The following is a 21570-nucleotide window of genomic DNA, read 5'->3' as shown; positions in this document are numbered from 1 at the left end:
TGTTATTTTTTTTTAATGCAGCAGTAGGATGGATCTTGTTTTCCCATCCATTCTGTTAGTCTGTGTCTTTTTATTGGGGAATTGAGTGCATTGATATTGAGAGATATCAATGATTAATAATTGTTAATTCCTTTTATTTTGTGGTAGTTGATGATGGGTGTGTGTGTGTGTGTGTGTGTGTGTGTGTGTGTGTGTGTGTGTATTCCTTCTTTGGGTTATTCAGGTGTGAGATTATTTATTGTCTGTGTTTTTGTGGGTATAGTTAACTTCCTGGAGTTCGAATTTTTCTTCTACTACCTTCTATGTGGCTGGATTTATGGATAGACATTGTTTAAATTTGACTTTATCATGGAATATCTTTTCTCCATCTATGATGATTAAAAGTTTTGCTGGCATCTGTAGTCTCTTAGAGTTTGCAGCACAGCTGTCTAATAGGTCTATCTGTATATGTTGTTTGTCCTTTTTCCTTTACAGCTTTTAAAATTCTCTTTGTTCTGTGTGTTTGGTGTTTTGATTATTACATGGTGAGGGATCTTTCTTTTCTGGGCCAATCTTTCTTGTGTTCTGTAAGCTTCTTGTACCTTTACAGATATGCCATTCTTTAGGTAGGAGTATTTTCTTCCAGGATTTTGTTAAAAAATATTTTCTGGGTCTTTGAGCTGGGAATCTTCTTCTTCTTTTCCTTTTTTTTTTTTTTCAGAGCTGAGAACCGAACCCAGGGCCTTGCGCTTGCTAGGCAAGCGCTCTACCACTGAGCTAAATCCCCAACACCATCTATTCCTATTTTTCTTAAATTTGATCTTTTCATGGTGTCTGAGATTTCCTGGATGTTTTGTGTCAGGAAATTTTTAGATTTAATGTTTTCTTTGATGTATCTATTTCTTCTATCATGTCCTCAACACCCGAGATTCTCTCTTCCATCCCTTGTATTCTGTTGGTGTTGTTTGCATCTATAGTTCATGTTCACTTTCCTAGATTTTTCCACTTGCAGAATTCCCTCAGTTTGTGTTTTCTTTATTGCTTCTATTTCCATTTTCCAGTCTTGAACAGTTTTATTTGTTTCTATCAACTCTTCGTTAGCTTTTCTTGGTTCTCTTGACATTATTTACGATTGTTTTCTCTTTGTTCTTCTTGCTGCCATGACCTGTGGTTGAGTAGAAGGTCTCCAAGGTCTCTACCCATGTTGGGAGATGGACTTCTGATGTACTGGATAGCCCTTGGTCCACTAGGGGATTGCTGCCAAAATTTGGGGCTAGCATTCTGGCTATGTTCATGGCCTCTGATCTGGTCAGTGGACCTCTGGGGTTCAGGACACTGGCCTGGCCTCTGATGGGGTGGAAGACTTCTGCCAGAGGTATGTGCTAGAATCTGGTGATAAGGAGAGGAAGGGCATTTGGAGTTGTGTCGGCTGAGCACAGGTGAAGTAGGGGGCTCAGAACGCTGGCCTGGTGTCTGGTGGAGTATGAGGCTCCCACCAGGGGTTTGGGCCAGGATAAGGTGACAAAGAGAGGAGGAGCATTATTATTATTGGGGTTATTTTGAGTGTACATATATATGCAGGGCATGGGGCAGGAGTTGGGGAGTATCTTACCCAGTTTTCAGGAAGCTGACCTGGCCTCTGATGGTGTGAAAGTCTACCAAAGGTGTGGGCCTGGATATGGTGATGAAGAAAGGAGGGGCAGTTGGAGTTAATAGCAGATAGTTTTTGTATATCAAGATAATAACTCCAAACTATAAATACCTGCATTAAATATGTTCAAAATACAAGTGAAAAAAAAAACCCCACAGATGTGGTTGATATCAGAATTAAAAGAAAACTTATATATCTACAGCACATTGACAGAATAACTCACCTACATTTGCCTGTACACTTCCTGAAATGAGGGAATAATTTCTTGCTTAAGATGCTGGTCCTGTCTTTGGGCAGTTCTGCCTTTATTCTAGATCTGCTTAACATGAAGCTGCAGTGAAATATCATCTAATATTTCTTCACCAGTTATCCCTTCAGATCATTGCTGAAATTTCATGGCTCTGGATCTCATGTGCATCACCTGCAGATCAATACCCTCCTGGTCTTCAGGAGTTGCTTCTTGAAAAAAAGTAAACCTACAACTATGTCAATAGACTACCATTTTTCTTCTTCAAAATATCATTTTGGTCAACATGTTGACACTACTATAGGCCAATACTTGAATGTTTTTTTAAGAGCTAAATCATGGAATGAAGAAGTTATAGGTTGCATATCAACAGCATCCAGGATTATAAACTTAGGTGTTTAGCATCCTTTTGGTAGGACAGTGGTAGTGCATACCTTTAATCCCAGCATTCAGGAGGCAGAGGTTGGTGATCTCTGAGTTTGAGGCCAGCCTTATTTACAGAGTGAGTCCCAGGACATCCAGGGCTACACAGAGAAACCCTGCTTGAAAAACCAAAAAGGAAAGAAAACAGCCATTTGTCCTGGATCCAATTGATGAATTACTAAGACAAGATGTCTTGAGACCAAGTGGATCTAGAATAGGTAACAGAGAAAGTGAAAGGAATACTTTTCCTAAGCATATCTGAGTTCTTGTAAAAATACATGATAAATAACTCCTCCCTTGCATCTGCCTGCAATACTGTGTATCTATTTCAAAATAACCAGCATAGTTCCTGTTTCATAACACAGTACCATCCTTTACACAGAATAAGACAAAGCTCCTCATTTATCTGCAGATCAGAACCTGGGATCTAACCAGCACAGACACTGGGCTGAGAAAGCTCCTTAGTTCTCAACATGGATGACCTTGGCTTCTGGCTTCACACTCCTCACAGTGTCCTGATGTTGACCCTACTGCTGGAACTCACAGGTGAGCTTGTCTCTGGGCTTGCCTTTGGGCCACTCTTGTGTGAAAAGAAAAGTATTGGCTCAGGACCCCCAAGATCAAGATCTCAGACAAAGTTCTCAGCACAAATGAGATTTATTTGCCCCAGAAGGACAGGCATCAGGGATAAGGGGCAAAGACTGGAGATAGAGGAAGAGGGAGAAGGGGAAGGGAACCAGGGATATGAGGCAGGGATATCTGTCATAGAGGGTCAAAGACTACCTCTGGATAGAGGGGAGACAGACGTGGCACATAGAAAAACAGCATTTTATAAAGGTAAAATAGAAAACCCCATGTTATTACGAGATGCTTAATTTTAATTGGGAATGTTAATTAGATGAGTCAAATGGGGCTTCTGATTGCTGGATTTCAATACTTTGATAGCTGGACGATGGTAGTTACCCTCAGGAGGAAGAAGTTGTCAAATAAAGGAATAAACTCTGAGGGAATAGCTTTAGGAATGTAATCTGGTAGTTTTTAGTAAGATAGAGGGAATTGAGGAGAAGGGCACGGCCTGCCAGTACACATGCTCAAGTGGGCTAGTGTCCCTTTATTCCCACTATTCTGTTTTGTTATTGGGTGGCTGGATGTTGGGTAAGTGTGTGTCATTCTCTCTGGCGGATTCCTGCTAACACTGGGGCATTGTTTTTAGGAGACCCAAGGAAGCTGGGTTGTTGGTCTAGGCCAGGAGGAACAGGCTGTATCAGTCTATGTCTAGGCTTTTCAGGACCAGATGCTGAGGTTGGGCAAGTGCAGTTTGTGAGGCTGGACAGGATATAGATTCCTAGGAGACAGTGGGGGATGGCTCTGGAGTTGTTGGAGCAGTCTATAGTTGATTTGAAATCTGTTGGGACATTTAGACTAGGGAAAAAGGTAAAGTTAAGGAGTATAGAAAATGTTTTATCTTGGGTGTACATTTGAAACTGCTAGGTTTAACTGTTAGAACCATGGTCCTGGTAGTTGGGAAGAGGAGTCCAAGACCAGGGAAAGTGGGGAGATCCCAGGGAAAGGGGGAGAGATCCCACACTTAGGAATAGGCAATAGGTAGGAAAACTTAGGCTGTTGGTTGGCAGAACTTATCTGAAGTCTGTTTGAGAGTTCTTGAGAGGAGCCAGGAAAATTTAGATTGGCTATATAAGGTTAATTGGGGAAGAACTGTTATCTAAAAGTATTGTGACCATGTCATGAGACCCCCAAGCAAGACCACCACAGAGCCGATATCCGATGCAAAACACACAGGGGTTTATTACAAGCCCAGGCTTGGTCCACATCTAACACACTGGCTAGCCAGGTGAAGGAGGATGGCCCTGAGCTCTCAGGGTGAGGGGTTTTTAAAGGGAAAAACTGCAAGCAGGGTGGTGCAAGCCTTGGTATCATATGATTGGGTGAGAGTGTGTAACCTCTGAATTTACTGGTTGGGGTTATAGGCCTGAACAAGTCCCAGGCTTTGTCCTTGAGCTGCCATGGGGGCTGACTGGCCTCACACGTTCACATTGACCCATGCATGTAGCTCTAAGTTGGTGAGGGGTCCCAGACAGTAAACAACTAGCTGAACCTTGAACAGTCAGAGTAGGTGCAGAAAGGGAGCTACTGCAAAAACTGTGTCATAGCCCTCCCAGAAACTGCTTGCTCAAGTCTCAGGAAACTGAAATTGAGGCCTGATCTCTAAGAGAAGACTAAGCAGCCTGTTATGGCGTCTGCTTGGTCCTTTCAAAAGCAGGGTCTGATTGTGTTGAGGAGAATATAGTTTAGGAGGCTTTTGTCAAATGGTGGGAGGGATAGTATGTAATAGGTTTTTAGGGTTGGTGTGAAAAGGTTGAAAGAACTTGGTTTTGGTTCTCAAAGGAGGACTTGGATGGTCAAGGGGACAAGTGTATGAGAGGAAAAGTTGGAAGAGATCTTTGAGAGTTTGAGACAGGAGTGTGGAGGATTGGCGCAACATAGAGACAAAGGGATAAGTGTGGAAGAATTGAGGGGAGAAAAAAGTGTGGCTGATATATTGTGTACCCCAATAAACTTATCTGGTGGTCAGAGAACAGAATAGCCACTGTATTAAACATAGAGGTTAGGCAGTGGTAGCACAAGTCTTTAATCCTAGCATTCTGGAAGCAGAGATCCATCTGGAAATAGAGCCAGGCATGTTGACACACACCTTTAATCCCAGCACTTGAGATCTCATGTCTTGCTTGGGAAAGACACACTTCTTTAATCCCAGGAAGTTATGTCAGGAAGCAGAGAGGTATATAAGGCATGAGGACCAGGAACTAGATGCTTTTTAAGCTTATAAGCTTTTAGCAGCAGTTCAGCTGAGATCCATTCAGATGAGGACTCAAAGGCTTCCAGTTTGAGGAAATAGGATTGGCTGAGAAGTTGGTGAAGTGAGGTGGCTGTGGCTTGTTCTGCTTCTTTGATCTTTCAGCATTCACACCAATGTGTGGCTCTGAGTTTTTTTTTTTAATTAATAAGATCATTTAAGAACTGTGATACAGGTAAGAAATGTGAGTAATGAATATTTGGTAAGAGAAGTTTGGAGGGATGGAATCTGAGATGGTGGAAGAGATTTAGTAGTTGAGGGAGATATTGGTGGAAATAGATTGTGAGAAGGGATCATTAGATTGTAAGAGGGGATCAATAGATTATGAGAGGTGATCCCAGGGTTTGTTAGACTTGGAGGTGAGCATGTTTCTCTATGGCAAGAGCTCATAGACAAGGTCCATCATGAACGGTGTTACCTAGAGTTTTGGAGAGGTAAGTGAAAAAGGGCCAAGGTCAGTTTTAAGAAGTGTTTAGGTGCTTTGGAAGTGCAAGGATGGAAATGTTTGCATAGATCTGGGAGGTAGAGAGGTAGAATAGAAAGGAGAATGCTTTAAACTTAAGGAATTATTTGTGGATGGGAGGAAGGAAAAGATCCAGTAGTGGCTTGTTATAGAGGATTTACTAGGATTGGGTATCCAGGAGCCCATGAGCAGAGGAAAATGGCCATGAGGGCAGAGATAAGGAGTGGAGATAGGCAAGAAGGTTTAAAATGAGGTGTCTACGATTTGGCTTGAAAAAGAACTTAAAATAGATGACTTGGGAGAGAAGAGTTGAGCTTTGGAAGGTGAGACCAGGTAACTCTTGGAGCTGAGGAAATTGAAGTGAAGTGGTGTCAGATTGGCTAGCCGAGAGGTAAGGAGTGTAAACAAGGAGGTTATCTATATTCTGAAGCAAACTTGAGGAAAAGGGGGGAAGTCAGGCCACGTCTATAGTACATGTCTGACCAAAAAATGGGGACTATCTCTGAATCCTTGGGGAAGGACAGTGCAGATCAGTTGTCAGGATTGTTGAGTATCAGGATCTGTCTATGTGAAGGCAAATCGTCTTGAGAGTTGTCTTAGTTAGGGTTCTATTGCTGTGAAAAGACACCATGACCATAGCATTTTCCATAAATAAAACACTTAATTGGGATATCTTGCTTACAGTCTCAGAGGTTCAGTTTATTATCATCATTGTAGGGAGCATGGAACCATGTAGGCAGACATGGTGCTGGAGGAATAGCTGAGAGTCCTACTTCTTGCAGGAAACAGGAATCAGACTGACAGTCACACTGAAGGAAGCATGAGCAAAAGAGTTCAAGTCCATAGTGACACATTTCCTCCAAAAGGCCACACCTCCTAATAGTGCCCCTCCCTTTGGGAGCCATTTTCTTTAAAAAAACAAGTGCTCTAAGTTCAAGTCCATAGTGACACATTTCCTCCAAAAGGCCACACCTCCTAATAGTGCCCCTCCCTTTGGGAGCCATTTTCTTTAAAAAAACAAACAAACAAACAAACACGGGAGTGAACACCCTGGAGTATTGAGAAGAAAGCATCTTTAAGATTTAGGACTGAGGGGCTAGTGAGATGAATCAGAGGTTAAGAGCACTGGCTGTTCTTCCAGAGGTCCTGAGTTCAATTCCCAGCAACCACATGGTAGCTCACAACCATCTGTAATGAGATCCGGTACCCTCTTCTGGCCTGCAGTCATACATGCTGTATACATAGTAAATTAATAAATCTTTTTTTAAAAAAAAAAGATTTAGGACTGAAAAGTGAGTGGTTTTATCAGGAACAATGGAGAGGATAGCCTAAGGGTTAGAGACTAAAGGGTGTACAGGGACAACAGTATCATTATTGGAGCATAGGTCCTGCACCAGGTGAAAGGTTCTATTAGTTTTTTGACTGTTAATATAGGAGTATTGTAGGGTGAGGCATAGAAATGATGGATTTGAGGCCTAGACAAAGGCTGATTAAATGAAGGGACTATTGGGGTTTCAAGATGTGGGCAGAAGGGTTTTTTTTTAGCTTAATAGAGAGGGGTTTATGATGTGCAACTAGAGAAGGAGAGATGTTACCCCATACAGAGGGATGTACTAGGCCAGGAGGCAGAAGGAAAGAGAGGTTTGGGGATTTTTAATGAAATAAAGAGGAGGGATGCAAGAGTATCCTGGGAGCTGTAGTCAGGGTATAAGACAAAATTTATATCAATTTTGGAGTGAAATACTATTCTAGTAAGGTAATAGGGCATGAGGGAATGAGGAGAAAAAAAAACCTTGAAAGGAGAAAATTAAAGAGAGGAGTCTGGAAGGGTCTGGAGGACTGGGTGTATATTCTGACTGTGGGTGAGGGAGAGAGGTTAACATTGAGAGAAGAAAAGAAATAAAATGAACTCGTCATATATTTTAAATTTTTTCTTAGACCAATAAATCACTATCTCAAACCTCATGACTTACTTAAACTATCATATCTTCAGAACTTAACACATACTGTCATAACTTTAAACCTGTCTTAGACCTACAAACTAATTTTCCCTGTCCTACATAACTTACTTGTCTGTTTCTCATAACCTTCATAAACTCCAAATCCTTCTTAGTGTAAAGCCTGTCAACAAGGTAAACTATATATATGAAACACACTGAGTGTTTGTTGTTGTTCAAGCTACAGACATCAACATCAACATCTTCGGAGACGTGCGAAGGATAAATTTGTGTAGGAAGAACAATTTAAATGGTTTTTATATCAATTAAAATGATAGCGATTTACTGGCTACCTGGACAGTTACCCTAGGTTCCTCCATGACTGTTGGGGCAGAGGTCCCAGGGCAGCATCAGTCTTTGGCTACCAGGCCCAGAAGATCCAACAGACTTTCTGGGGAGTAGGAACTTGGGAGTGGAAGGCTACCTAGTCCAGGCAAAGTGGGGCAATTAACTCCTCACTGTCCTGTGTGGTGATATTTTATTTGCACTAAAATGTGGTGATATTTTATTTGTATGTTAATAAATAAAGTTTGCCTAGAGATCAGAGGAAATAGCAAGCCATTAAGTAAACACAAAAGTCAGACAGTGGTTAGCATACACCCTTAATCCAATCACTTGGCAGGCAGGGTCTCTGTGTTCAAAGACACACTAGGGAACAGCCAAGCGTGGTGACACATGCTTTAATCCCAGTACCAACCATGGAGACCTGGAGGTCTGTACAGACAGGCAGTGACGAGAATTTGAGGTAGCTGGGCTAAGAGCCAATGAGAGGACAGAACATCAAGGCAATAAAGGTGTGGGTAAGTAAGACAGGAAGTGACACTTTTGGTAGCTGCAGAGCTGGAAGGGTAAGGTTGGTGGCTATCACTATTTCCCTGATCTCTAAGGCTTTCACCCCTATATTTGGCTCCGTGTTTTTTATTCAATAAGACCATTTAGAAATTCATCTATAGTCCTGCTTGTCCACAGTTTGGACAGGGGCAAGGCAGCAATCAAGGTAAAGGGCAGTTTTTCACCCAATAGCCAGCTTTGTTACCTTTAAAGCGAGCTCCATGTGATGGTTCTTGAGTGCCCCATCATCTTTTTTGAAGGAGATTAGGGGTGCTTCCAGGAACTGACATGTCTCTCTATCATGCTTGTTTTATACATCTGAGATTAAGCTGCAGGCAGTATCAGGACAGGAAGGGTTATTAAGTTGGGAAGTAGCCAGGGCCTTGGCTGAGGGAGGTGTCAGATAAGAAGGATCATGAAGTAATTAATAGTGGAGAACTTGGCTTCAGGAAGAGAGGAGGGAGGAGGCAGTGGCTGTGGAGGTTCAACAGCAGAGGCTGAGCTGACAGGGGACACAGGAGAGCAAGTGTGGCAGGAGCCAGTGGCTGATACAGGGAATTTGGTTTCAGAACAGGAATGGAGCATCATGGGGCTGAGATGGTTTCTGGAGCTATGGCAGTGATGGGGGCTGGACAGTGGGAGATATTTTAAGGAGAATAGAGGGTAGAAAAATGAAACTTTAAGAAAGGAAGTTTTGGGAGTGTAGAACAGAGTTAATGTACAAGAGATTTGGGACTCTGTATTTGTGTAAGCTGCAGGAGGAGTTTCAGGACAGAAAAGGGTTAAACTGAGAAAGTGGCAGGAGGGAAGTATGGCTGGCCTTCACAGAGGAGGCTGGCTGGCATGAGAGTCAGTGACCAGGAGCTGGGGATGGGATGGGCAGGGATGGGATGGGCAGGCATGGCATCGGGGGCTGCAGCAGCCATGGGGGAGGCTGGTGGGTTTGTTCCCGTTACTGGTTATAAGGAAAGCTGGAGAGACTGACCAGCTGCTGGGCCCAGCAGAGTGGAGCGGGCAGGGCAGGAAAAGACCCCGTGGCAACTCAGGGAGGAAGGCAGGCTAGGAGAGGGAATCTGAAACGGACAGCAATCTGTTTCAGAGCAGAAGGAAGAACAGGTTGTTAACAGTTTGAAGTTTTTTGTCAACAAGGATCAGAGCAATGGCTGTGGTGTGGAGGGGAAGGGGATGTGGTCTGTGGTGTGGCCTGTAGTCATAGCTGTTGGACAGTTTAGGCCTGAGGGGCATGACCTGTGGCTCTGGTACCTGGGGGGAAGAGGAAGAGTGGCCACACACCTATGGCAGAAGTGGCAGGCTTGGTCTGCTGAGATTGCATTAAACCAGAAGCTGAGGGCATGGCTTTCCCTTGGTTGCAGCATGTCATGAGCTGACTGGCGGGATTCTGCTGTTGTGACTGCCAGCAAGCTATCGGGTTGGGGTTGGGTAGAGTGCAGGGCAGTTTATTACTCACAGTGTTCCTGCAGAACTGCTGCAGAAGTTTGCAGGACAGAAAGTGGAAGGGGAAAGTTTGGAACTGTGATTAGAAGTAGGCAGAGATGCAGTCAGAGACAGGAGGAAGCATAGGAGTTTTCAGAGACAGGAGGCAGAAGACAGGGACAGGTGGAGACTTGAGAGGTCTCCAAGAGAGAAAAGGGGGTTTATATCTCCCTGATTTGGTCCGTATACCCTAGAATTGTAAAGGTTTCAGTTTGTTTGGTCTTTAAAGAGCATGAGGACTATTTTTAAGTGTTAGGATGTATTGGTAATTTTGAGTTCATGTTGGAATTTTCAGTCAGGATGGAGAGGATGGATTCCCTGTGCTAATGGGGTCCTTGGGCAAGGGTTGAGAGCCTAGGGCTTCCTCTGGTCTGGAACAGCCCTACAGAGACCTCTGGGAGAGGGGCTTGTCACTCAAGCTCCATCACAAAGAGGAAGACAATCCAGGAACTGTCAGACAGGATTTTCGGAGAGCTGGGAAAGGTCACTGTATTCTGATACTGTGGCTCTCAAAAGAGAAAGGACAACTTCCAACCAAGCCAAACTAAACAGAATGTGTCTATCAGCTCCCCAAGGGAGTCCACCATAACCAATGAAGGCTGTGGTGGGGTGCAGTTCCTGAATCCCAGAGGACAGAGCAGGGACATTCGACACTCCATGGCTGTCACCTGATAACCTGGGGATTATTTAAGAGAGCAAGGGAAGGAGAATTTATAAACCTACTGCTGTTGGATTAGATCAGGCATCAGGAGGTCCAAATGTTTGAGAACTGTGTTGGTGCTGCTAAGGGATCCTGTAGTCAGAATCCTGGGTTTCGGCACCAAGGAAAGGAAAAGCATCGGCTTAGGACCCCCAAGACCAAGTTCTCAGCACTTTATTTGCCAAGATGACAGGGGAGATTTATTTGCCCCAGAGGAATAGAGGGTAGGGATAAGAGGAAAAGGACAGGAGACAGAGGAAGAGGGAGAAGGGGAAGGGAACCAGGGAAAGGGGGCATGGATATTTGTCCCAGAGAGACAAAGGACTGCCTCTGGATAGAAGGAGGACAGATGTGGCACATGGGAAAACTGCATTCTATAAAGGTAAAATGAGAAACTCCCTGTTAGGATGAGGTTCTTAATTTTAAATGAGCATGTTAATTAGGTGAGTCAAAGAGGGCTTTTGATTGCTGGATATCAATACTTTGATAGCTGGACCTTGGAAGTTATCCTCAGGAGGAGGGATTGTCCAAACAAGTGAATAGACCTCGGGGGCTAGCTCCAGGAATGTAATCTGATGGTTTTTATCAAGGCAGAGGGAACTGGGGAGAAGGTCAAGGTCTGCCAGGGCCACATGCTCCAGTGGGCTAGTGTCCCTTCACTGTGAATAGAACTAAAGGACTCCAGTGAACACCAGGAGTGACAAAGGAGAGAAGTTCAGAACAATGTTCAGTGTCCTGAGTACTGCTCTGTGAGTCCATCTGTTGCAACAGGTGAACAGAAACATCCCATCAGAAAATCATTAGAACACAATTAAATTTTCCCAATATTAAACCTGACAAAGTTACTTTCAGCAGAATTCCACTTAAATCAATATAACTCAGAGTCCTATCAGAGAATGAAAGTCAGTTTCAAAGCAGCTGATGGCCTGGCTCCATGCTTATCACTGCTCACTTCCTGGCACGTTGAGGCTGACATGCAGGCCAGTGACATGGCCAGAGGGAAGTGTCTCTGCAATCTCAGCCACCATTCCTTCTCACTTAGGTTCCTCATTCTGTCCTCTCCTCCAGTTCCGTCCTCATCTGACCACAGACTTCTCAACAAGCGCTGCTGCGTTGAGGGGCTGTACTATCATTTTGTCTTACCAGTGCCTGTGTTCTGTTTCTAGGGTTGCCATGGCAATGTACCCCAGGCTGGAGACCCACACAATAGACATTCATTTCCTCATAGTTCTGGAGGTTGGACACCAGGGTCAAGATGTCCACTGAGCCACTTTCTTTCATGATACCTCTCCTGTTGTAAATTGTACCTTCTCCTTCCTTCTACACAGGATCCTACTTCAACCTGTCTCTGTGGAACTTCTCCATTTATTGACATTTCACCAGTCACAGTGGGTTAAGGTTTACACCAATTGACCTTTATGCCTTTCAAGACCCTGTTCAAATACAGTCACATTATGAGATACTGGGGTTATGGCTTTGATATGTAGAGCATAAGCAATTTGTATATAACAAGTCCTCACATGTCACTAATCTTCTTGATCTTCTCCAGGGAGCTTTGTTTTCCTTCTCATGGACACTTCTTATTGACACTGAGTATCCCTGCTCATGATTCCCAAAGGCTGTTTGTCTTCAGTTCCTTCTTCGTCTGTGAGAAAAACTTGATGGCTTCAGGTCAGGGCTTAGCAGCCCTCAGGCTTCCTACTGTGGCTAGGGGAATCTATTGTATCATCTAATATCATAAAAGTCGAACTTTAAAATGTCCCCACTACATGCCCACTGAACCTGATACTAGTAATAATTGATGATTCCTTCTGATGATTTTAGCACTTCCTGAAGCTTGTTATTTTTATCAAACTAATATTTAATTGTGGTGGTATTGTGTTCCCTGAAATACTGTACGTGCTAATAAACTTATCTGGAGTCAGAACAGGACAGCCACAATATTAAACATAGAGGTTAGGCACTATGTGTGTGGTAGCACACACCTTTAATCCTAGCATTCCAGAGGCAGAAAACTCTCTGGATCTCTGTGAGTTCAAGGCCATATTGGAAACAGCCAGGCATGGTGACTCACGCCCTTAATCCCAGAAAGTGATCCTTTAATCCCAGGGAGTGATGGCAGAAAGCAGAAAGATATATAAGGCATGAAAACCAGGAACTAGAAGCTTTTTGGCTGGTTAACATTCAGGCTTTTGAGAAGCAGTTCAGCTGAGATTCATTCTGGATGAGGATTCAGAGGCTTCCAGTGTGAGGAAACAGGATCAGCTGAGGAACTGGCGAGGTGAGGTAGCTGTGGCTTGTTCTGCTTCTCTGATCTTCCAGCATTCACCCCAATAACTGATCTCAGGTTTGATTTTGTTAGTAAGACCATTTAAGATTCCTGCTACATTTAATTACATCAATTATTTCTTTTCCTTGATCCCTTTCTCCTAAATAAGTAAATACAATTTGCTCAGTCCATACACTATTACCTGAACAAGGACAACACCAATACACATGATACCATTAAAGGGAAATATGTCACTGACAGACATTGTGTGTCTTTGCTCTGTCTTTTTAGTCATGCTCCAGCCCTATTTTGCTGTACTGCTGTCTCCCTTCCATGATCACCTGTCTTCCTACGGGCTTCAATGCAACAGGATGGCCAGAACATTGAAACTTCTAAACTGTGTTATTTAGTACAACATCTACTTTTGTTGTCTGATTTACCTTAAGAATTTACTTTAATATTGGGAAGTTGTCTAGCACAAATGTTATACTTTTAATATGAAATATACTCAAAAAATCATGTATTAAAGCCTTTGTTCTCAGGTAATGGCACTATTGTGAGAAATGACTGGTGTTTAGAACATAAGGTGGACATGAGCAACATTGTTGCATTACATACTGACTTCATGAAGAGGTTCTGCCTCCCCAGAGACCACAGCAATGGAGCTAGTAAACATTATTATCCATGAACTCTGAAACATGGAGACAGAGGACATATTTATTCCTTTGAACTACTGGTCCCAGGTATTTTTCAAATTAATAGGAAACTAATTTAGGAAGCTATAATTATCTCCTGGTTCACACCTGTATCTGCAGCTAGATGCAGCTCCATAATCTGTGCCCAGCTCCATGACACTATGCAGATCATCCAGTGTCAATGAATGACCCATGATTCAAAAAAATCAACTGAGGAATTACTGTTTTTTTTTTGTTTGTTTGTTTGTTTTTTGAGACAAGGTTTCTCTGTGTAGTTTTGGTGCCTGTCCTGGATCTCACTCTGTAAATCAGGCTGGCCTCAAACTCAGAGAGATCCGCCTGCCTCTGCCTCCTGAGAGCTGGGATTAAAGGCATGAGCCACAGCTGCATGGCTGGAATTACTTTTCAATGTCATGAACAGTCACCATGTCCCCCATACTGTAGAAAGTCCTCCACTGTTCTATGTCATATGGACCTACATGTCAGGTTAATGCTCTTATCACACTGCCGCAGACACAGAAAAAGAAAAAGAAGAAAAACCAACTCTCATGGCAGTGTCTGGAGCTGTAGTTTGAACTCAGGCTGTCTGACTGAGGTCAAGGGATTAACAACCACTCTTCCCAGATCTATGTCATGAGTTTTAGCCTGGTTAAGTAAGGACAGAGACTATAGTAATCTGCTCCTGGGATCCTCAGCTTCCTCCTTACATGCAAACAGCTTTTCTTTGGAAAGCTCATTCACATGGGAAACTAGGTTTCTATTTCTACATAAGTTACAATTTAAAATGGGTTTCAGTGACATGGGAAGATGTCACACTGAGCAAATCATACATAGGGGAGAATTTGTTGAACACTGTCTATGAACTAGAGTATGTTGGCAAAAGAGATCCAACATCCTTGACCCTTACTCTTATGTGCCATGCTCTGGTCTCCTCTTTGCTGAAACACTTTTCTCTGGCATCATGTGGCACGTGACAGGCTTGAGTGTCGCTGTCACTGTTGTTCTGCTGGGTAAGTTGAATGGTGAGGCTGGAACCTCTGTGCTAGTGTGCTGGGATTCCTGTGGACTCACAGATGAGGACCGACTGTCCTCCACAACCCTACCTGTGTGAATCAGAAACACTTCCCTTGTTTAGATAGTACATAGCTACTGTATTCTGGGCTGGGAGAATGGGACAGAGAAGGTTGGAGTTTCTCCCAGGCAAAGCTGCTGTACAGACTCCAGCTGGTCTCTCAAAATCAGCTAACGCTTGTAAGAACTGGTTGATTCCACTAGCCATGATCACCCACATCCATGCACACAGAGTTAGCTGAGATTCTCATGTCCACTCTGCAAAGCACATTCCACAGGTGTCAGGATACTTAGTTCAGTTTCCTGTGCACTCATCGCAGAAAGGCAGGTTCTAGTCGCTCCCCTGATTAGTTCCTTCACTTGCCCACAGTTGGCTACCTCAAAGTGCAGCTGGCTACTGCTTTAGTTCTTTGTGAGGGATGAGGTGGGTCCTTGGCAAAAGACATTGACTTTCAAATCTCCTCAAATTTACCATGTTACCTTTAGAGAATTAAATTTATCAAAGTACTTTGTAAGTGTCAAAAACATTATTTTACTTTAGCTTCTATTCATTATGTTAGAGCATCTATGCTAATAGGAAATGTTGCAGAGGAACGGCTACTAAAATGTGTCCTGTTTAAGCAAGCCTACTGGAGGAGCAAGTCATCGATACTGTTTTATTCCTGTCTCAACATTATAGGTTCCATTGCTTAGTAGAATTTGAAGTTGCAATTTAGTTTTTAAATACTGTATTAAATCAGTCCATGAAATTCTGAGAGTTGCTACATTTTTCAAATTCTGGACTTATGTTATCTTAGTACAAAAGCTAATTAGGTCTTTTTAGTCTTTATGGTGTTTTCTAACAAAAATTTTTTTTTTAATTTTTATTTTGCAACACAATTCAGTTCTACATATCAGCCACGGATTCCCTTGTTCTTCCCCCTCCCGCCCCCCTCACTTTACCCCCAGCTCGCCCCCCATTCCCATCTCCTCCAGGGCAAAGCCTTTTCCGCAGACTGAGATCAACCTGGTAGACTCAGTCCAGGTAGGTCCAGTCCCCTCCTCCCAGGCCGAGCCAAGCGACCCTGCATAGGCCCCAGGTTTCAAACAGCCAACTCATGCAATGAGCACAGGACCCGGTCCCACTGCCTGGATGCCTCCCAAACAGATCAGGTCAATCAACTGTCTCACCCACTCAGAGGGCCTGATCCAGTTGGTGACCCCTCAGCCATTGGTTCATATTTCGTGTGTTTTCATTCCTTTGGCTATTTGTCCCTGTGCTTTATCCAACCTTGGTCTCAACAATTCTCGCTCATATAAACCCTCCTCATTCTCGCTAATTGGACTCCCAGAGCTCCATCCGGGGCCTAGTCATGGATCTCTGCATCCAGATCCCTCAATAGTTGGATGAGGTTTCTAGCATGACAGTTAGGGTGTTTGGCCATCCCATCACCAGAGTAGGTCAGTTCGGGCTGTCTCTCGACCATTGCCAGCAGTCTGTTGTGGGGGTATCTTTGTGGATTTCTGTGGGCCTCTCTAGCACTTTGCTTCTTCCTATTCTCATGTGGTCTTCATTTACCATGGTCTCCTATTCCTTGTTCTCCCTCTCTGTTGTTGATCCAGCTGGGATCTCCCGCTCCCCCAAGCTCTCTTTCCCTGGACCCTCGCCCTTCACTACCCCCACTCATGTCCAGGCTGTTCATGTAGATCTCATTCCATTTCTCTGTCATTGGGCGATCCCCGTGTCTTTCTTGGGGTCCTGTTTTCCAGGTAGCCTGCCTGGTGATGTGAGTAGCAGTCAAGTCATCCTTGTTCCACATCTAGTATTCTCCTATGAGTGAGTACATACCATGTTTGTCTTTCTGAGTCTGGGTTACCTCACTCAGGATGATTTTTTCTAGATCCATCCATTTGTCTGCAAACCTCATGATGTCATTGTTTTTCTCTGCTGAGTAGTATTCCATTGTGTATATGTACCATATTTTGTTTATCCATTCTTCAGTTGAAGGGCATCTAGGTTGTTTCCATGTTCTGGCTATTACAAACAATGCTGATATGAACATAGCTGAACAAGTGCTCTTGTGGTGTGGTTGAGCATTCCTTGGGTATATGCCCAAGAGTGGTATAGCTGGATCTTGGGGGAGATGGATTCCCAATTTTCTAAGAAAGCGCCATATTGATTTCCAAAGTGGTTGTACAAGCTTGCATTCCCACCAGCAGTGGAGGAGAGTTCCCCTAGCTCCACATCCTCTCCAGCATAAGGTGTCTTCAGTGTTTTTGATCTTAGCCATTCTAACAGGTGTAAGGTGGTATCTCAGAGTTGTTTTGATTTGAATTTCCCTGATGATTAGGGATGTTGAGCAATTCCTTAAATGTCTTTCAGCCATTTGAGTTTCCTCTGTTGAGAATTCTCTCTAACAAAAATTTTATTGTATAAATTTATTATATAAATTTAGGATTTCCGGTTGGAAAAAATTATAGAATTTCAACAAAATTTTATATAATTGGTGTACATAACTATGCCAAAATAGAAATTACTATATAGGCTAATATAATATAACCCATTCCCATTATTTTTCCCATATTTTATTTTTTAATCAGTAAGTTTTCTAAGACTATCCACATGTTTGCTAGATCTGGCATTATCTCATTACACAAGGTTTTAATTTCACAAAGAAAAAAAAATTTTTTTTGCTTTGGGCCTAAGTTTTCTAGGGAAGCAGATTTTCCACATCAGATATTTTTGTTGGAGACCTACAGTGACTGTGAGGTCTGAGCCCATCCCTCATCCTACCAGCTCCAGGTGCATGAACTGCCTCCCTGAGGCTATTAATGAGAAGTACAAGGTAGAAGATTAGAGCCTCCATTACCAAACAGCTAAGTGGAAGCGGGGAACTCAGGATACTTTATGAATTTAAAATGTCACCATACAGACAGAAGTTGTAGTGTCTTTTAAACTGGGCCTTAATCTCCGGGAGCCTTTATTTCAACACAAGGGAGCCCATTAACATTTCCTCTATGGGAGGTATCATTTTAATGAACATAGATTTTTAACTAGGAACAGCATGTTTCCTATCTTGCTTTGGATCCATAGTGTTGCCATGTGTGGAATCCTTGGATTTACTTAAATCCTGGATGTAGTTTTTTTCTTTTAGAACTGTAAACACACACACTATCTCATTGCCTCCTGGATGCTGACATTTCTGATAAGAGCTGTGTTCACATCATTAGCAGGATGAGATGAGTCATGCTCTAGGCTGCTCTCAGCATTCTCTGTTACTCCTCTTTTGTCTGTGGGATTCTAGTGTGCACTGGTGTGGGCCTCTCTGAGTTTATCTCACATTGAATTAGCTCAGTTTGTTAGATTTATAGTTCTTATATTTTAGTAAACCAGGAAGGTGTTAGACAACAGTTTTCTTTTCTAATTATTTTGCTACTATACTCCAAATTCTTCAGTTTCTTCTCTTTATTGTACCCCATTCCCCTGCAGTGCTAATTGAGTAATGTTATGGTATCCATTTCCATGGTTTTAGATATTTTTTGTAACCCAGTAAATCCTCTGTGGATCCTGTCCATTGGACTAATGGACTAAGTTATGTACTTCTCAACTCCTGGATGCCATTTGGTTCCGGCTTACAGTTTATCTCCATTTGGTGTTATATTTTGCTACAGACTTTTCACTTTCTTTAGTGTTTTTCCTTACTTTCCTTTTGCATTTTTCATATCTCAAATGAATGTTGTACAGTCTTTGTCCAGTAGTGTAGTACAATGAGTGCAATTCAGTGCACCTACCAGATCATTGAAGTCAATCCAAGAAGGGGTCAGAAGTGTCAGTGTTATGGGACTTAGAGTAACTGAGCAAATAGGGTGCTGTGATGGTAAGACAGGTGACAAGGGAGAGCACAGCCAGGTGTCTACACTATGTGCAAGGAAACAAACCGGGCCTCCTGGAGGGTGGGGTGCTGTGACCCTGTGACAGTTGCCTTGTGACACCAGATTAGAACTTCTGACCTCCAAAGCATGAAATAAAACATTTCTGTTGTGTCAAACCATTAACTTTATAGGAATCTGTTACATCATCATTAAAGTCAATAAAATGCTGGGGTTGCAGAAATGATTCAAGGGTTAAGACCATTTGCTACTCTTCCATGAGACCCAGGTAAAATTCTGAGCCCCCACATGGTGACTTATAACTATATATAACTTCAGTTCCAAGGGCTGTGACGCCCTCTTCTAGCTTCCTTGACCACCAGGCATGCATTTGTTGCACAGAAATACATGGAAGCAAAATACTCACACACATAAAATTAATTGGCTAACTACTGTGATTATAACACATATTTTAAGAACTGGTAACTTAAACAGAGGGTTTATTTCTCTAATTAGGGTGCATGTTATTGCGTATTGGGATCTATCTATGGCATTATCACTTCACCTGATAAAGCAAACCCCATCGTGAGCTGCAGACCTGACCTAGAGAATCTTGAAATCAAACGTACATCTCATTAACTTTATCTAGCTCTTACACTCATATCTAACTAGCTTTAAAGAGTCCCATGAATCACACCCAATACTATTACACAAGAAGGGCTCATGCCATGTGCACAGAAGGGGAAAACCAGCAGACACTGGATGAAGCATGAGAATTGCAAAGAGAATTGGGGCTTCAGTCAGAATCCTGCCCAGTTCTCAGTGTCGGGGATTCAGTTTCCTCGTGTGTGTTAATCTTTGTGTTCAGAGGCCCAGGTGAGAAGAACTGTGATTATGTCATACTGAGCTCTAATAAGTAACAGTATATGATCACAAACTAGAGGAGCCTCTGGGTTCCCATCAGGATGAGCACTAACTGATGTTTCCTGCAGGAGCAGCTACACAGAAGGAGCTGAAGGTGATTCAGCCTGAGAAATCAGTTTCTGTTGCTGCTGGAGACTCAGCCACTCTGAATTGCACTGTGACCTCCTTGTTCCCTGTGGGACCCATTCAGTTGTTCAGGGGTACAGGGCAGAGTCGGCACCCAATATATAGTTTCACAGGAGAACGGTTCCCCAGAGTCACAAATGTTGCAGATGTTACAAAGAGAAACAACCTGGACTTCTCCATCTGCATCAATAATGTCACACCTGCTGACTCTGGAACCTACTACTGTGTGAAGTTCCAGAAGGCAGACTCTGACAAGGAGCTTCGGTCTGGGGGAGGCACAGTGCTGAATGTGCTTGGTAAGTACTGCTTTGTCCTCCTCATCCCTGATATCTCCAACAGGTCAAAATGTGCCCCAGATTCTGTGAGCAACAAGGAAGAAGCAAGTGTGGAAGTGACCCTCATGTTCATAGGGTGACTTTATTCCAGCCGTGGACCAAGGGAGCTGAGGCCTAGACATCCTATTGGCTAGAAGTCACCTTCTGGTAAATGGGGGTAAATTAATACCCTTGTCTGAATGCCCAGCCGTGCTCAGTTTTCTGTCTGTCCCAGCATAGCCCAGCCTACTGGCTACAATAAGACCCTGAGAGCTGACTGCCCTGTCCAGGGACAGGGTCAGACCTGGCCTACTGCCTCCAGAGTGTATTTCCCCACCTGAGTAAGTCTTCCCTTTCTGCCCCAATGACCCAGGACCTAGTTACGACAGGTTCCATCTAGATGTCTACAGAGATGCCAGGTAGCAGGCAAGCAGGAGCTCTTTACCCCCAAGATATGTGTCTCCTCCTCCCAAGAGGTAAAGCACATTAAAGCAGAAAGTGACAGGGTCAGGGCACAGTGTCCTTTTCTCATTTCCTCTTCATCCACGACACACTGAGAATATTCCATACATGCCCACATTCGCTGTGGAATGCCTCAGCCCTGGTTTAGATGCTGGCACCAAACTAGGCCTATGACTTGGATGTGTCTGAAAATGTTTTATGTCAGGGACCAATTCCCACAGGAACTGAGGGTTCTGGGCAATGTAAGCTTATATCCTGGAGAGTGTCTCCATGTGGAAGACCTCCAGTCACCAGCTGAAGCAACAAGACACTCAGTTTGAATTTCCTGACAGAGGCCTAAAGTTTTCTTTCTAAGTCTAGATTCTGGGAATTTTACAGAATGAAGGACAGTCAGACTATCCAGCCTAGTCTTGTTTGAGATGTGAGCCCTGTGCTCCAGTGCCCTGTCCATGATCACATAGCCATTGTGATCATTGTTGCTGAGATCTGGTCTTGAACGTACATCTGACTCCAAGCCAGCTTCTTGCCGTCCAAGCATGAGACTCCATCTCCACTTAAGAGCCTGATGCATAAGAGATGCTGAGTCAGAATTTCTCAAACTCAGCAGGCATTTCCATTCATCAGCAATTACCTAAGGTTTCAAGATGTTACTTACACTCAGATACTAATAGTAGTGATGGGAAAGTTACACCAATATTAGCCATACCCTCACTTCGTATTAGAACTGATAACGTTTGCCCTCTGTAAACAAAGCATCATAGCCCAGCAGCTAGAGACACACTAATTCAGATCCCAGCTCAGGAAAGTTACATTTGTTTCAATTTGTCTCTACAGAAGCAGTGCTACAGTAGATAACCCCATTAAACCACAGTCCCGGCAATAAGGTACAAACCCTGTGGACAAGGCCTGCTGGGTTTCAGGGTGACCTTGTTTATCAGCGTATTAACTGTTACAGACCTGTGTGCAGCTGTAGCAAGTCTCACAACCCCTCAATGGAGAGGGACAGGGAGAGTGGCTTCATCCTAACTTGATAGATGTCACAAATAAGGACAATGAAGTTTTAGGTCACGGATTTCTTAGGCAACCCCAACCAGCAAGTGGCTCATTTAAGATGCAATCCATAAGCTTCCAGTCATACTTCGTCTGCCATGTCATTTGCCCTAAGGATGTCCTTGATGACAGAGTATATGGAAGGAGAGG

The 21570-nt window shown here is 43.3% G+C and overlaps 1 protein-coding gene across 1 annotated transcript in view; it reads left to right on the top strand.

Moving 5' to 3' along the window:
• LOC131903374 (signal-regulatory protein beta-1-like) overlaps positions 1–21570 on the top strand; it is a 91211-nt gene that overhangs the window by 55572 nt on the left and 14069 nt on the right. Inside the window, exon 2 of the mRNA XM_059253913.1 lies at positions 19540–19890. Coding sequence (XP_059109896.1) covers positions 19540–19890 — 351 coding nt within the window. The remainder of the gene's footprint in view (positions 1–19539; positions 19891–21570) is intronic.

The sequence above is a fragment of the Peromyscus eremicus genome, chromosome 2 (genome assembly GCF_949786415.1).
Source record: "Peromyscus eremicus chromosome 2, PerEre_H2_v1, whole genome shotgun sequence".
NCBI classification, from domain to species: Eukaryota; Metazoa; Chordata; class Mammalia; order Rodentia; family Cricetidae; genus Peromyscus; species Peromyscus eremicus.
The sequence above is the reverse complement of the archived record's forward strand: the minus strand, read 5'-3'. Positions and strand labels throughout refer to the sequence as shown.